Source organism: Leopardus geoffroyi, chromosome A1, assembly GCF_018350155.1.
Source record: "Leopardus geoffroyi isolate Oge1 chromosome A1, O.geoffroyi_Oge1_pat1.0, whole genome shotgun sequence".
Classification (NCBI taxonomy): Eukaryota; Metazoa; Chordata; class Mammalia; order Carnivora; family Felidae; genus Leopardus; species Leopardus geoffroyi.
In genome coordinates this window covers 106,291,796-106,310,037 of record NC_059326.1, presented here as the reverse complement: position 1 = coordinate 106,310,037, position 18,242 = coordinate 106,291,796, and the positions used below count along the sequence as shown (strand labels likewise).

At 36.5% G+C, this 18,242-nt stretch overlaps 1 protein-coding gene across 1 annotated transcript in view; it reads right to left on the bottom strand.

The window, feature by feature from the left end:
• The window catches only part of SLC27A6 (solute carrier family 27 member 6), a 75,749-nt gene that overhangs the window by 4,381 nt on the left and 53,126 nt on the right, over nucleotides 1–18,242 (bottom strand). The window contains exons 5-9 of the mRNA XM_045487681.1: nucleotides 15,324–15,518; nucleotides 6,979–7,069; nucleotides 3,483–3,681; nucleotides 1,680–1,777; nucleotides 386–516 (exon numbers count right to left, since the gene is read on the bottom strand). Coding sequence (XP_045343637.1) covers nucleotides 386–516; nucleotides 1,680–1,777; nucleotides 3,483–3,681; nucleotides 6,979–7,069; nucleotides 15,324–15,518 — 714 coding nt within the window. The remainder of the gene's footprint in view (nucleotides 1–385; nucleotides 517–1,679; nucleotides 1,778–3,482; nucleotides 3,682–6,978; nucleotides 7,070–15,323; nucleotides 15,519–18,242) is intronic.

Below are 18,242 nucleotides of genomic sequence, written 5' to 3'. Positions count from 1 at the left end.
CGCCCCGGTGGAACATAATTTTAGGCACAGAGCACCAAATGTCTTCACAAGGCTTGAGTGAAACGTAGTTTTGGCTTGAAACCATCTCTGAGGTCTTGAGTGAAGAGGCACAAAACAATCCCATAATGAGGACAAAGACAAAGACATCCTAGCATTTCATCACACTCCCTTCTATAATTAGGCTTCGAACATGGCATAAATTAGCATCCTAATGATTTTCAGTGTTCTTGAGATTTTCTAATAGAAATAAAGTGCTCACAATATCTAAAAGATAAAATATTATTTTGTAAGTAGACCATCTCCTGGATTCCTGGTCTTATAGTTCAGTTGAGTCTTTATCCAAGTACAATTACCTGAATTCTTAAAGGTCAAGCAGTAAGATTACCTGAATTCTTAAAAATCTTGGGCAGGCATAAGCTGGTAGAAAAGATACAACTTGTTCATAAACTTTCTCCAAGTCTAACGACTTATTTGGTTTTAAAGTAATAGAAGCCATTCCTGCTTTTCCTTCATAATCTGAAAAAAAAAGTTGGAGATAGCATTAATTTTACAGGTACTAGGTGATTTTTAAAACGGTCCTGTTAATTATATACTAATTGTTGCAAATAGAGACATTAATCGTGTCACAGCAATAACAATGCAACAGTAGCATAAATGAGTGGGTCCTTCCTGGAGCATATGATTTGCTCCCCAGAAATAAGTTACAAACAGGGAACGGTAGACTCTATTCTTAATCATCCACACCACAAAAATGAAATAGATGGGGTGGAAAACACCATAAATAACCCCTAGTTTACATCCTACAACCATTAATGTAAAATATTAAGAGGAGACATTTATTTACAGGTGAATATATTCCAGAAAAATATCCATGTTAAGAATCAATGCAAAAAAAATAAAAATAAAAGATAACATTGTTTTCAAATTTAAAAACTAGACTGCCATTTCCAAAACTAATTCCACAGATCACTTACTGCTGATCATGCCACCTATGGATTTTTCCAGGGAATCAGAATCTCCTATAGCTTTCCTCCAGCACCCAATGTCTGTTAGAGTAAATATCCCCTCCTCTGCCCCCCATTTAATACTCCCACCTCATGTGTCCTGGGCACCTACAAACATTAGTTGGAAAACATTGTTGTGTATCAAAACAGGACAGAAGAGCAAAGGGGCATAGCTATCCTCTAACTCCAAGTTGGTAACTTTTCTTTGCCATTTTCGCCATCATGAGAAATCTTCTTCTGCATACTTTCAAAGATAAATGAGGCCAAACAGACTTTAAAATTATTTTTGAAGAAGACTCAACTTAGCTACAAGTCAGTGTCATAAAACATTTAAACTAGAACATGTCCACGTTTAGTAGCGTGTATAAACTCTAGTCATAAAGAGAACAATAATAAACTATGGAAGAGCTGTAACTATTTTCGAGCAGTGAGTCACTGACCAGAGTTTCCAAGCTTTACCTAAAAATACACACATACATTAAAATTAAGTTGGTACCTGATGGGACCATGACATTTGTTAGCCTGGTCTAGAGTCACTTGCCAAGACAAGACTAAGCTACTTATTTTAATTGATAAAAAAAATGAAATGTGGCATTAGTAAGATCATTGCAGAAGTGAAGAAATGTGGCACATTCTATTCGGAGAATGCTTTCCAAACCTGAATTATATTCATACCTGGCACCACCACCCCATACACATTTGTTTCCTGTATGAAATCCAACATTCCAATAACATCAGCAACCTCTGTGGTTGCAACATTTTCTCCTTTCCACCTAAATGAAAGAAAGAAGTTCTGATTAATACACCTATATTTGAAGAAGTAGGTACCCAGTTTTAGTTTTAGTGCCTTGTACGTGGCTCCATGCCAGTACCTAGTAACTGAACACAATGGCAGATTTCAGAACGAATGGAAGGCATTTGTAAGGGAGCAGACTCTTGACAAGTCAACAAAACCAGAATCAGTGTTTTAGTGAAAATTGCTTTATCTATGTTTCATTGATATAAACTGGTTACTGTAAAGTGTTTTTGGTAATATGTCATAAAAGGAAAAGAATGATAAATCCCTCTTTATTTATGAGATGTATTAACAGTTCAGTACAAAACATTCCCTGTCTCCAACGACAGAGATAGAAAAAAATGAAAGAAAAGCTATAGTGGTCTCTCCACGTACCGACCCCCTTCAACTTCTAGGGATTAACCCCTTTGGTTCCCTGAATGCCAATGAATATTCTATTTCAGTTAAAATAATTTTATGTATGGTGAGCACATAACATGGTACCAGAAGGTGAGGAACTAAGAAGTATGACTCATTTATTCATTCAAACATGTTTTTGAATGTCTCCTGTATGTTCTTCACTGTTCTATAGTCATAGACCATGACTAATAATTTCATAAGCCCAAAATAATCTTAAGGAATTAAGAAAGAAATGTAAAAAAGATAAATTTGGCCCTTTCACTGTTTTTATCATTAGGTTAAGAATTAGACCATATTTGACCAGATTGGCTTCTGTTTCAACCCTGCCATTTAAACACCCAGAGTGGATGAGGTCAAATATAATAAAAATAAGTTCAGAGGAGATATACACACACACACACACACACACACATATGTATAATATTTTATACATATTATATAAACATATATTTTTATATATCTTATATATTTATATATTTACATTTATATATTTTATTTATATTTATTTATTTTAAATATATAAATAAATTATATAAATATATACATTTATTTATTTATAAATATAAATATATTTTATTTATTTATATATTAAATATTTATATATTATATATTTTTATATATTATATATATGAATGTCTAAATATATATCATATATATAATGATATATATATGATATCATATGATATATATATCATATATATATGAATGTGATATATATATGATATATATATGATATATATATATATGAATGTCTAAATATATATATATCATATATATATATATGAATGTCTAAATATGTCTAAAATGTCTAATGTTTATTTATTTTTGAGAGAAACAGAGATAGAACGTGAGTGGGTTAGGGGCAGAAAGAGAGGACGACACAGAATCTGCAGCAGGCTCCAGGCTCCGAGCTGTCAGCACAGAGCCAGACGTGACAGCTCAACAAGCTGTGAGATCATGAAGTGAGCCGAAGTTGGACTCTCAACCCACTGAGCCACCCAGGCACCCCTGTCTATTTTATATTCTAACGAAAGGAGCTCACTGATTTTGACCACACTGATTCATTAAAGTAATGATAAAAATTGACATCAAGATTTAACTTATGTTTCAATCTAACAACAGATGGTCCATGAATTTTTAAATGAGGAGACATTATTGAGATAAAAAGCGCTCTGTCTGCCCTGAAGGTAAAGACCAGGGCATCTAGAATGTTTCCATAGAGCCTTGCTTAGAGCATGGTTCACAGTCACAGAACCAGCAGTACAACCGATGTTATTTCATACCTGAAAGTGTCTCCAATACGGTCCCAAAAATAAAGGAAATTCTCCTGATCTTGGACCATTAAATCTCCTGTGTTAAAGTAAACATCTCCCTTCTTAAAAACATGACAAAGCAGTTTCTTTTCTGTGTGCTTCTTATTCCCAGCATAACCAAAAAAGGGATTATTCTCAGTCACTCGAGAAATGAGAAGTCCAGGTTCTCCTGGAAGAGAAAAGCATTTTTCAGTGATTGGATTAAAACGATTATTACACATATGATGCACGTACTTAAATGGTATCTGACCAACACAACCAGGGTTGCCGATCTTCCTCTGAACTTATTTTTATTATGTTTGACCTCAGGCACTCTGGGTGTCTGCATCCAGCATATCCTTTCACAGACTGCCACAGACACAAATTACTTTGGAAAAACTAACAAAAAAGGAAAGCGAATGTCAACAAAACCATATTAAATTTATTTTACATCCTGCATGGATGACTGAAGGCTACTTTTCTTTTATGTTAACTAGATTTTAACACTAAGAATAATGACAACCCTATAAATAACCACAATAATAATGTTAATAAGATTATGACTGTAGCGATGTTTATTGAGCATGTAGCAATCCCCATGAGCCCCTTGCAAATGCTAGCTTGTTTATTCCTCACAGAAATCCTTTGAAATTGATCATTAAAATTCCTATTTCACAGGGAAGAAATGGCCCAGAAGGGTGAAGTAAATTACCAAAGACCAAAAGATGGAGAGGAATGGACCCAGAACTCAAATGTAAGTCTAGGATTCTGCAGCAAGGTTTCTGTTCACTACTATCTCTGGTCTAGAAGTTATTAGAAGTTTAAGAAAATGTTTTATTCTTATGGGATGTTGTCTGGAAATCCTAAATGGGCAAGAGACAAGGCATAAAAGTTATTAGTATTACTTAGAAACATTATCTGAAAAAAATTTTCGATCAGATTTACTCAAATTGATCAGGATTTTGCCCAGCAAGCTGCGCGGTAAAAAAACTACTTCTATGAGAATGATAGAAGACAAAGGGAAGCAGCAATCACTGCCTGAAAAAAAATTTTTTTAAATGTCTGTTTAGTTTTTCAGAGAAAGAGCGGGGAAGGGGCAGAGAGAGGGAGACAGGATCCAAAGCGGGCTCTGTGCCGAGAGCAGAGAGCCCGATGCAGGGCTCAAACTCACGAACCGTGAGATCATGAGTTGAGATGTGAGAGCATGACCTAAGACATGAGATCATGACCTGAGCTGAAGTCAGACGCTTAACAGACTGAGCCACCTAGCTAGACACCCCTGTCCCAGAACATTCTAAGGCCATTGTTGACTTCCTGTGAAGAGAGGCAACATCCACATGATTGATTAGACGGGGTTAATTCCAGCACATTGTAGAGTGATTTATATCATTTTAACATTCTCTATTCAACTCTCATTGCTTCCACTCATTCTGGACATCCTGGCTTCCAAAGATATACACCAGTGGCAAAGCCATGCCTGCTCTACTACAGAAAAGGCTCCCAGTTGTCACTGTCATCACTGACACCTCCATCATCATCATTGTCATCATCATCATGGCCATTGCTACACTTTCTGAGCATTTTCTCGGTACCAGTCGTTATTCTGAGCACTTTATTTTATGTATCCCATTTGAGTCTCATCACAAACCTATAACACAAGCCCTCATATTATCTCCATTTTAGAGGTGAAGAAACCGAGAAAGAGAAAGTAACTTGCCCAGTGTCACATATTTGCCAAATGTTGGAGATGGTTTTTTTTAACCAGGTTCATCTGACTTCTAAGCCTGTCTTCCGTCACATATTCCTTCAGTCTACATATCCTCTATTTCAGAAATTTCCAAGCTTCTCATATTTCCCTTAGAATTAATGTTCTTCTTTTTTTCTTCAAGACACAGGCTTATAGTTTCTTCCCTGACAATTAATTATTACAAATGCTTAAAAAGATCATAGTGTTTCTTCTATCTGTTCTAGGCAAATGTATGCAAGGCAAAATACCATTAATAGAAAAAAAATACTGAGTAATTCATAATGAGAATTGCAAAACACTGAAGCAGATGTTTGGGGACAATCTGCTTTTTAAAAAACCCTGAGTTTACATAAGCAGTTCTGGGATTCAAGTTCCAATGTCAGATATGATTGTAATTGTAATAAGTAAAATACACCAGGAGTGCTTGGCTGGCTTGGTCGGTAGAGCGTGTGACTCATAATCTTGAGGTTGTGAGTTTGAGTCCCATGTTGGGTATAGAGATTACTTAAACAAATAAAATTGTAAAATAAATAAATAAAATAAAACAAAACACACTAGTTAAGTGTGTATATAGTTTAGAAATGGCTTTTTTTCTTGGACACAGCTTATAGAGTTGAATTAGGGAAAGATATTTTATAGATGCCCTTAGGCTTGAAATTCAGAGGAGAAGGAAATTTGTGTTTTAATAGATAATGCTTATATTTTCCCCAAGCTTTCAGCTACCAGAACAAACCAACCGACCAGGCTTGCAACCTTTATCTCCACATTTGAAGTAACAATTTAAATGAAATCATCTCTGAAATGTAGTCCAAGCATATTCTGAGGCGGCAAAAAGTAATTTTGGCTTGATTTATTCAGACTGAATGTCTACACAATTCCAAATGCACATATCTACATTTAAATTCCTAGACTGATTATATGCAGCAGCAAGTTAATTGGGGCACTTGCTTTTATTAACATGTCTAACCAAAAATCATCATAAAGTCCTCCTTGGGGGAGGAGGGAAGCGAGAGGGAGAAGAGAAGTGGGGAGGTAGCAAGCCACATGCCAGGCTCTCAGTAGGGTTCTACATCTATCATCTCATGTAATTGTGAACAATAACCTCATAAATAAATGTTGTCACCTCTACTCTACATATGAAGAAAATAATCTCAGCCTGAGTGGCCTGCCCAGAGTTGGACAGTTTCTAAGCGTGAGAGCCCACATTTAAATCGAAGTCTGCCTGACTTTCCATTATACCTAGAATGATAACTAGGGCATTCTTTTTCATATTATATCTTAGTCATATGGGACATTAGTGCCACTATTACAGCTAGACGTGGTGGACTGAGAAAAATATAAGCCCAGGAGTGCCTGCATGGCTCAGTTGGTTAAGCATCCAACTCTTGATTTAGCTTAGGTCATGATCTCACGGTAGTAAGACTGAGCCCTTGGTCAGGCTCCACTCTCTCTCCTTCTCTCTGCCACTCCTCTGCTTGCTCTCTCTCTTTCTCTCAAAATAAACATTTTTTAAATAAGGAAATATGAGCGCAATAGCAATCTGTTCTAAATTTCAATATCTTACTGAGTGACCCATCTGGGATCCCTAACAACTAATAATTAAACTCTTCTCCCTGCACTGAAATTCTAAACAAGTCTCATCACATATTAGTAAAAGCCATTCATTCTAAATTCAGTAGTAATTAAACAGAAATTCAGAAACATTGCCTGAGGGGATGTGGTCAAACACAAGAATCTTACCTTTTTTCACAGGAGTACACCAGCCCTGTTCATTTCTAATGGGTTCATCTTTCTGAACATCATACTTTATCAAGTCAAAAGTGAATAAAAGCTGCCAAAACAAAATTAAACACACAATAAAGACAAAAACAACAACAAAATATTCATTTGTGCAGTGACATCTACCGGTTATGGACTTTTTGTTCTGTCAGTTGAAATAAAGAATGAGAATATAGATTTATTACTATAAATCAGTTTTACTGATAAAAAATTAACTATGTATTTGAAACTCAAAACTGAAGGCAATAGTACATAGCACTTGTATACTGGTATTTACTTCAATTTCATTTTAGGTTGCACATTATCTTAGGAAAACGTTAATTCTATTCTTTATTCCTCAATTACATATTCTACTAACTCCAGGTAAGAGGAACACTTCTTGCCTTCTCCTTCAGAAATCATTCAGAAACAGCCTTTGAAATAAAAGTTTTAATAGAACTAAACTGTCAACTATGTGAATGCAAGGATTTTGTTGTCTACTTTAAATTTACAATCCCTTGAAAAGGGAGGGATCAGATGCCTAAAAAATACTTATTTGACATGGACTTTGAACTTTTTCCCTAGGCCTTTCACCTTAATGTCCCTAAACTAACTCAGTACCTCTGTGCACTCTTGTGCTATGAGATGGTAAATTGGTAGAACACACTCATCAGATTGGGAAGCAAGCTAATTGGACATCTCTCCTTGTCCCCAAATATTTCCAGCTACCCTGCTCTTGTAATGTCCATGTTACCATGCCATGCCGATTCACAATCCACTAACGTGTGACCCTGGGAGAAAACTGCAGAGTGGTTCAATCCAACTCATTTATTTTATATATAAGGAAATTGAGGTTTTCCTGATCCAGTAAACAAACAATCTTATTAAGGAGAACTAGAAAATGGTAAGCTAAAATGGAGATAATAAAAGGAGGTAAGAAAAAATAATAAGGAAGGACACAGAGAAGACAGAGACCAAGAGGAGGAGGAACAAAATGAACAAATATAGAACAAGTAAGTGGGAAAAGATTAATAAAATTAGTGAGGTAAATGTATTATTTACAAAAAAAAATTTTTAATGTTTATTTACTTTTCAGAGAGAGAGAATACACACACACAAGCAGGGGAGGGACAGAGAGAGACACACACAGAAGCCGAAGCAGGCTCCAGCTCTGAGCTGTCAGCACAGAGGCTGACACAGGGCTTAAACTCATAAACCATGATATCATGACCAGAGCCGAAGTTGAACGCTTAACGGACTGAGGCACCCAGGCACCCCAAGATAAATGTATTATTTATCATTGAAGACTAGACACAAACATTTGTTTTTGTTTTTTAAGTTTATTTATTTATTTTGCGAGAGTGAGAAATAAAGCACACGAGCTGGGGAGAGGCAGAGAGAGAGAGAGAGAGACAGAATCCCAAGCAGGCTATGTGCTGCCAGCATACAACCTGATGTAGGGCTCGAACTCATGACACCATGAGGTCATGATCTAAGCCAAAGTCAGGAGCCGGAAGCTTAACTGACTGAGCCACCCAGGCACCCCTATTTTTAATGTCAGTAAAATCCACATGTAATTAGAATCACAATTCATTACTTGTGATGAATATAACTGACACCAACTCATGTTGATTGAGTGCCTACTGCATGTCAGACACTGCTACAAGCTTAAGAACAGCATTTAATTTAATGGGATAATTTAATTAATATTATCCCATTTTAAGATGTGGGTCAATGAGAGAGGAGGCAAAACAAAATATATTGTAATTCTAGACGTAAAGATTCTTTATTAAAAGGCAAGCTTGCATCTTGTTGGTCTTCGTCTGTAATTGGGATAACAGCTTTCTGGCCACTTGCCTAATGACTGGTAAAAGGAGAGATTCCAGAAGTTCCGGAACTGCATTTATCATTTTGATCAAACAGGAACAGCGCCCTTGTTCATTACCAATCTCCTTTAACATGTTTTATTGTTTGAAAACTTTGCTCAGGAGCTGATGATATCAGCATTAGTGTTGTTTCTTTCAGATTAATTGGTCAACCGCATTCATGGATGTGATTCATTCTACACCAAACCACTGTGCCTGTTGTCACATATAGGGGACTTGCAGGTCACAAATTGGGTAATTTTATCATACGAATGAAATTTAAATATATTGCAGCATCTTGAGATGGTCTGGGTCTGAGTATTAAGTTTCAGCTAGAGGGATTTCTATTTTTTTCTTGCCTTTGTGATTCCACAAAAATACAAAAATGGCCATGTTATAATAACACAAATAAAAGTAAATAAATCCAAACCTTTTAAAAAAAATTAAGTTTATTTTATTTATTCACTCAGAGAGAGAGAGAGAGAGAGAGAGAGAGACAGAAAGAACAGAAGGGGAGGAGCAGAGAGAGAGAGGGAGAGAGAATCCCAAGCAGGCTCTGCACTGTCAGCACAAAGCCCAATGTGGGGCTGGAACTCATGAACTGCGAGATCATGACCCGAGCTGAAGGCAGGCACTTAACTGACTGAGCCACCCAGGCACCCCACATCCCCACTTTAATATCCCCTGATTGTATATCCGCACACACAGGTATAGGTATGTGTGTCAAGAGCAGAGCTGCACGGGATCCCATTCATAACAGACTAGGTAAACGGATCCCCAGCACTGTGAAGCACACACCTGGGGGCTGTACACAGTGCCTCAGAGTTCCCATACATGTCCGAATGCTTTTGTCTATTCACATCTGTACATTTAGAAGCTGGAAAGGAAATACAAAACTCATTGCCTCTGTTAATCGGTTATGTTTATCTTGTTTGTTTTCTGCCTTCCCCAATAGAATATAACCTGCACATCAACAGGAATCTATGTCCACTGTGTTCATTGGGTTCACAGGGTGAGGCATACTGAAAAATTTTAATAGACTGTATAAAGGAGTTCATTTGATGAGCATCATTACAAATGTGTTTAAATTGATAGAGAGAAAGGTAGGAAACTGATTAATAAAATATACTCTCTGACAAATGAAACCATACCATTTTAGGAAGTGAAACCAATTTAAATTTCCTTGAGTTTAACCAATGAAAATGGAGCTCAAGTTAAATTACAGTGTTTCTTTAGTGTAAAAGATATCAGTCCCTGGGAGGTAAAGAATTTAACCTTAACTGCGGAATTTAACCGGAGGTCTGGCTTTCACTCTCAGCTTCTGGCAGATAATCTCTATGCCCCTCCAATGCCATGGCCAACAGTATGTTTGTTAGCCTCAGGCTGTTCGGCATGTGGATAGTGACAATATGAGTTAGATTTAGTGTCTGAACCACACTGATAATGTGATGTAGGGGCGGGGCCTTTGGTCCCCTAGCTTGACCTCTTGAGGGATTGGAGATGGAGGTTAGCCCCAGAAGCAGCCAACTACATTTAAATGTGGACATCAAGGCTGGTGAGTTTCCCTAGCTGGCAATACTCCATGTACATTGTCACCTGTCAATTCCAGGAGAGTAATGCCATCCTGTCCCCACAGGAAAGGAGTAGAAGCCTTGCATTTGGTGCCCTGCTGATTCTGCCCCATTGCTTCCTCCTCCGTCTGATTTTAATCTATATCCTTTAGATCCTTTAGATGTAGTAAATGGTAATTATTATGCACAACAGCTTTCTGTGAGTTTTGTGAGTACTTAGTGAATTATTGAACCCAAAGGGGGCTTTAGGGACTTCATAACTACAAGTGCTGTCAGAGGTAAGGGAGGGCTTGTATGGATTATTGCCTAACTTCATAGTTAGCTAAATTTCCTAGTCCATAAAAAACACCTACTTTTAGGGCACCTGGGCAGCTCAATTGGTTAAGCAACTGACTCTTGGTTTTGGCTCAGGTCATGATTTCATAGTTTGTGGGATCAAGCCTTAAATTGGGCTCTGGGCTATCAGCACGGAGCCTGCTTGGGAGTCTCTCTCTCTGCCCCTCCCCCACTCTTCCTCTCTCTCTCTCTCTCTCTCTCTCTCTCTCTCAAAATAAATACACTTAAAAAAATGCCTACTTTTAAGATAATAAAAAAGTTTAAAGACATGTGAAGGAGCCTTTTATTTACACTGTATTTATGGACTTACTATGTAAGATGAAAGAATTAGCATTTGTATTTCGGCCTCTGCTCCCACCCAATTCCCATCATTGTTAGTGCTATAATTATTTTTATATTTTCAGGATTTATACTTCCATTCCATCTAGAAACATAATTTGGAGCTGTTCAATCTTCTATATTTAAATGGATTCAATCAATCCTTTTAACTGAAGGTGACTCCTTCATTTCTAAGTTCTGTTTTATCTTCAGGATGACTGGACATTTTCACTAAGTGAGTTTGATAAAGTATTGCATTCCTGTAAATACATGGGTGTTATAGTCTCTGATTTCTTAACTTTTTGAGAACACCTCTTTAGACTCAAAGAACAATGGGGTCAGAAATAAAATTCTTCGGTGAATACATGACTTTGTTTTTTTGTTTCTTTCTGGTATTGAGTGTTTTGTCCTCATTTTGAGAGAAGCCTGAGCTGTTTCACATCTTCAACCTACAGTTTGTACAACCTTTGTTTTCTCTGCCTCAGCATCTCCTTAGAGATCTTTAATTCGTGTTAAGTAATTTCAACAGCATATATTTTTTCTGATGATCATCCTGCATTAAGTTATTTGTCCCTGGAACACAATGTGCTCTTTTGCTAAAGATTCAAGTCTTTAAGGAAGTTTTCCTCTATTAGGTTTCTTTTTTTTTTTTTTTTTTTTTAACGTTTATTTATTTTTGAGACAGAGAGAGACAGAGCATGAACGGGGGAGGGGCAGAGAGAGAGGGAGACACAGAATCGGAAGCAGGCTCCAGGCTCTGAGCCATCAGCCCAGAGCCCGACGCGGGGCTCGAACTCACGGACCGCGAGATCGTGACCTGGCTGAAGTCGGACGCTCAACCGACTGCGCCACCCAGGCGCCCCTCCTCTATTAGGTTTCAAATAAGAGTCTTCTCTTTAATTTTCTTTTTCTGCAGGGACACCAATTAGCATATGTCAGATAACTGTCTATGTTTCCAAAATCTTTCTAATTTATTTTGTATTCCTATTTGCTTATTCTTTTTATTGTGTTTGTGTGATGCCTTAATCCCATCTATCTTGCTCCCTAACAATGTTACAGCCTATAAAGTGGCGTTCATTTGTGCAATACTTTCATCTTCCCTTTTATTTTTTTTTCTTTGAGCTGACTATGTCTACTTTCCAACTCCTTTTGTTGATTGACATTTCCCTGGAACTTTCCTCTCTTTTGAGCTCTTATTTTTATTTATTTATTTTTTAATTTTTTTAAACGTTTATTTATTTTTGAAGGAGACAGAGAGCATGATCAGGGGAGGGGCAGAGAGAGAGAGAGGGTGGGGGGGGACACAGCATCCAAAGCAGTCTCCAGACCCTGAGTCTCCAGACCGTCAGCACAGAGTCCAACGCAGGGCTCAAACTCACGAGCCCTGAGACCATGACCCGAGCCGAAGTCAGACGCCCAACAGACTGAGCCACCCAGGCAGCCCTGAGCTCTTATTTTTAAAGAGAGTATCATTGCAATTTTTGAAATTAAGGGGAATTAAGGGAAACATTCCCTAGTCATTTCGGAGGGCTTATTATTTTCTGTGCATCCATATTATTTTTTCAGCTACCTTTTATTAAGATTTATCTTTTCTCTTTTTTTCAAGTTTTATTTTCTCTAGGGATTTTGTGTTTGTTCCTTCCCAATTATGTTATCCCTGGGTGTAGGGATAAGGAAAAGCCAGTCTGTTGCTGTTATCAAATGCAGGTTCGTCCATCAAAGGCACTGTCACAAAATATAGTGTTTGCTCTGAGGGCACAAATGGCACACAGAGCCCTTCAGCTGTGTGCGTTTAAATGGTAAATGTGACACACAAGAAGGACACTTGGGTCACAGGAGCTCTGTGTTGATGCCTCTTCTTTTTCCTTCTCTGTTAATATCCCATCTTTGGAGGCTGATTTGTTTCTGAGACAGTAAGTGGAGAGGAGGCCTCCGTGAAATTTAAATTTGTGAGAGACAGACTTATCAAATCTCCCCACACGATCATGAAGCAATTATTGGTCCAAATTTTTCAGCTTCCCTGCCCTGTAACAAACTCATATGCAAATGAAGTGAGAAAAGATAAGGTAGAATTCATTGGATATGAGGTACCATGTTTTTCATTTCCAAACTGAAAACATAACTGAGCCTAAGTTTAAAATCAGAAGTTTTCCAAATCAGTTGGAGACAATCATGCCTTCTTGCTTTATTGACAGTATTGCAGTCTGACAGGGAATTTAAGACATTATAAAATTATAATGAAGTCAAGCCAGTAATGTAAAATACAAATCTTCTTCATTGTGCTCTTGTTGGATGATTACTTTGCAATGACTCAGCTTCACTAAAGAGCTTTAACATGAATACCAAATTTTTAATGGAACCATTGCAATGAGTTGAGAAAATTAACTGGAAGGAGTTGTAAACCTCGGTGGTGTCAGCACTTATTTTCCCAAAATTACTTTTCAGAATGTACACGCATGTCTGTGATGTCAATAAGACCCTCAAAATCCCAAAGAGCACATCATAAAAATAGTTTGTATCTTCTCAAGGTTACAAACATCAGAGCAATTTCTATCAGCTTTGAATCTATTTCTCTGCTTTTTAAAAATTATATGCTTATCTCTTTTGATGCTCCTCACTGTTTATTTTATATTTCTTTAATTTATGTTCTTGACTACTTCCTTCTTTTTATTTTCTGTAGGTTTATTTCAGTTGCTTTTTATGTATTTAAAAAACACTTTTTAAGTGTTTATTTATTTTTTAGAGAGAGAAAGACTGTGAGCAGGGGAGAGGCAGAGAGAGAGGGACACACAGAATCCAAAGCAGGCTCTGAGCTGTCAGCACAGAACTTACAAGCCATGAGATCATGACCTGAGCTGAAGTCAGATGCTTAACTGAGACGCCCAGGTGCCCCTCAGTTGCATTTTAATTAACCCCCAGAAATGGATATTTAGCTCACAAATTTTCAACCATTCTTATGTGAGTCCAAAAATTGTGAAATATAATGCTTTCATCTTGATTCAGCTCAAATTACTTTTTAACTTCAATTATTTTTTTTTTTGTTGACTCACTGGAAATGTAGTGATGTTTTATTTCCAAATATATGGGAGATGAACTATCTGTCATTTAAAACATTTATTTCCACTTGAATTAAAATGCTGTTGGAAACATCATCTATATTCAACCCTCTGAGATTTGCTGGAATTCCCTAAGTGGCCCAGTAATCTTTGTGAATGTTTCATAAGGGCTTGAAAAGAATGGGTGTTCTGCAGTTTTTTTCAAATTACTTGTATTTATTATTATTATTATTATTATTATTATTATTATTTGGTAGGCTCCACAACCTGTATGGAGCCCCATGCAGAGCCCCACGTGGGGCTTGAACTTATGACCCTGAGATCAAGGCTTAAGCTGAGACCAAGAGCTGGACACTCAATGGACTGGGCCACCCAGGTGCCCCTATTCTGCAGTTTTTAGAGGCAGTGTCCTATATATATTCATTAGCTCAAGTAGTTTCTTTATTGCATTATTCTGTATCATTGCAGATTTTCTTTGGCTTCTTCTATCAAACATTGAAAGAGCTATAATATAATATCCTACTATGATTCCAGCCTTATTTATTTCCACTTGAGTTTACATACATTTTGCTTTATAAATTTAGAGACTATTTTCTTTACTTTCACTTTTATTCCTTAAAAAATATCGATGACTATAAACTCTATTTTGATAATTACTTTCACCAAACCAGCTGAAGACATCTGTTCAATCTTTTGTCTTCCACAGTTGTTACTGAGAAATCAGCAGGAAGTTGTTTACTCCTAGATAAGTGATTTGGGGCAGCTTTTACGATTTTTAGTAGTATCTTGATTCATTAGAAGCCTGTACATAATTTTTGAGTGATATAAAAATGTAGGGTAAGCAGAAACCCTGCAATGAAAATACTCAGGCAAAATAAAAAGAGTCAAATTAACATGTATTAGAAACTTTGCTTGCTGTTTATACATTATATCATTAAATTTGAAAACAGAACAAAAGACTTAGGTATCATTATCCCTACATTATAGAGGAAAACATGTGAGATGGTTGAGATTTTCATAATCTATGTTCACCTAGAGGCCATGACTTTATAGAAGTTCTCAACTTAAAAAAAAGGAAAAAGAAAGGTGATAATATTTACCATAATTTACAAACAAAAAGTCTAGAAGAGAGGTAAGCAGATCTCAATATATTTCTTTTGTAAAGAAAATACCGTACTTACTTTGTGAAGGAAATTTGTTCTCCCAACGGATCCAATTTTCCCATTATGATTCATTAAACAAATGTTTCCTTCAGTAGCTCCATAAAGCTCACACATCTTAATATTTCCAAATCTGTCTAAAAATTCCCTCCATACATCACTCCGTAGGCCGTTTCCAACTGCCAAACGCACTTGATGATCCTTTTCTCCTTCTCTCTGTTAGAGGAAAAGATTTGACTTGTAATTGATTCATTCTAGTTCTCAGCTCTTTCTCTCATTATTATGACTTAAATGGAAATATCCAGAAGTTGGGTGCACATATGCAATAATGGAAGGGAACTTAAAAACAAATCATGCTTAACTCTGTTGCAGAACCACGTCCAATAGCTAAGGAAACTAACGCTGGCCTAGAGTAACATAGCTTTCATTATCTGGTAAAAGCTCTTCCCACATTCCGGATTATGAAAGCCTTATTTTGGTAGAGATTAGGTAAGGAAGAAAGCTTATTTCAGGAAACAAGCAATAGTTTAAAAGAATTATAAAATGTACCTGAGTTTATCCTCTCAGCTCTATTACTTACTATCTGTATAACTTGGAACAAAAGGTTGAATACCACTATAATACTATAATTCTCATTTTATTCACTTGCTGAGAACTGAGAACATCTATCTCACCTATGTACTGCAGTAGTCATGTAAACCCACCACACAGCAGGTGGGAAACAATAAACTGAGGTCATCTAATCACTATAATATATGACAGTGCAAATATTATGGCAACTACTTGTAAATATTATTTTTGAATGCATAATATTCTCATATTTTACTTCTAATTTGTATTTTAGAATTGAAAGAGAAAACAGAACTATATTTTCTTCTACATTCAATACAATACAATACATTAAGTAACATGAATTATACACTGACCAAAAATGAGAACCTCATACCTGTTAGAATGGCAATTTTTTAAAAAGATAAGAAATAACAGGTATTAGTGAGGATGTAGACAAAAGGAAACATTTGTGTACTGTGGGTGGGAATGTGCATTGATACAGCCACTATGGAAAATGGAATGGAGATTTCTCCAAAAATTAAAAATAAAACTCCCATAGGATCCCATACAATTCCACATCAGTGTATTTATCTGAAGGAAATAAAAATGCTAACTGAAAAAGATATGCACCCCCATGTTCACTGCAGCATTACTTACAGTACGCAAGACACAAAAACAACCTAAGGGCCTACTGACAGATGTTATCAGTCAATAAATAGTGGTACACACACACACAGGACTACTATTCAGCCAAGAAAAGGGAAATATTGCCATTTGCAACAACATAGATGGACTCAAGGGTGTTATGCTTAGTGGAATAAGGAGAAAGACAAACACTATGTGATCTCACTTATATGAGAAACCTAAAAACAAAAGCAAAACCCAAAAAATCCCCAAACCCAAAGCTCACAGATATAGAGAACAGAAATGGGGAATGGGGAAGGGTGAAATGGATGAGGGGGATCAAAAGGTACAAATTTCCAAATATGAAATAGTCATGGGGGTGTAATGTTCAGCATGGTGAATGGAGTTAATAATGCTGGGCTGAATATTTCAAAGTTGCCAAGAGAGTAAATCTGTTTCCATCACAAGAAAAATAAATGTGTAACTATCTGTGACGTTGGATATTAACCAGACTTATTTTGGTGATCATTTTGCAATATACACAAATACTAAATCATTGTGTTGTACACCTAAAACTTAAATAACGTTAAATGTCAATTATACCTTACCAAAAAATTAGAGTCAGACTATACTATCAATGTAGTTATGGTAAATCCATGATTCCCACTCAGCTACCTCCATCCTCATCAAAATACAAACTTAACAAGAAATAATAATACATCAACAACAGTAATAAAATAGAGAAATCAATGTCCCTGACACTTAGAATTAAAAATGATCGATTGATCACATTCTTTATCTCAGTTCCTTCTCAGTCTTAAAGGAAAGATTTAATCGATCAATTCTCAAGAACAAAGAGAATGTGAGTGAAAGGTCATTTTGGAAACCGCAAAGTAAATAGGTAACAGCCATGGGACTAAGCAGAGTGGGGAAGGCTGACATCAAAGTCCATAGGTGGGGCACAACAAATGCCTTAAGGTGTTATGGAAGCATTCTTCAAAAAGAATGAAGAAGGTAGAAGCCTGGGTGGAAAACAAGCAGCCACACCCACAGATAATGTCGGCATGGGTGATATACATCTGGGCACCTGCCCTTGCTACACATTAGGCAAATACTGGAGATTTCCCCTCTGGAGAAGTCCATCCAGACAGACATCAGTCCGGGTTGAGGAATCTACTGAAAATAGTAGTGTTAAATAAAAGGTGAGATCATTAAACTCAGAGCAAAACTAATCTATAGTGATAGAAATCAGAATATTGTAGGCATTTGGTGGGGCAATGACTGATCCTTAAGGACATTCAGGGGGAAGGTCTTCATGAAAAAAAAAATAAAATTGCTTAAAAATACTTGAAGTGTTAAATCATAATGAGAAATTTCAGCTTCAATGGAGAGTTTGAGATAAATTAGTATTGCAATACTAATTCATTTAGATCCTAACTCATTAGGCATTTAGAAAGCTCAATGCCTTTTTAAAAAGGCTATTATTAGAAATAAGATGTTGCTGCATCCCAATGTTTATAGCAGCACTATCAACAATAGCCAAAGTATGGAAAGAGTCCGAATGTCCATCGATGGATGAATGGATAAAGAAGTTATGGTGTGTGTGTATGTATATATATATATATATACGTATATATATATATATATATATACGTATATATATACATGGAGTATGACTCAGCAATCAAAAAGAATGAAATCTTGCCATTTGCAACTATGTGGATGGAACTGGAGGGTTTTATGCTAAGTGAAATTAGTCAGTCA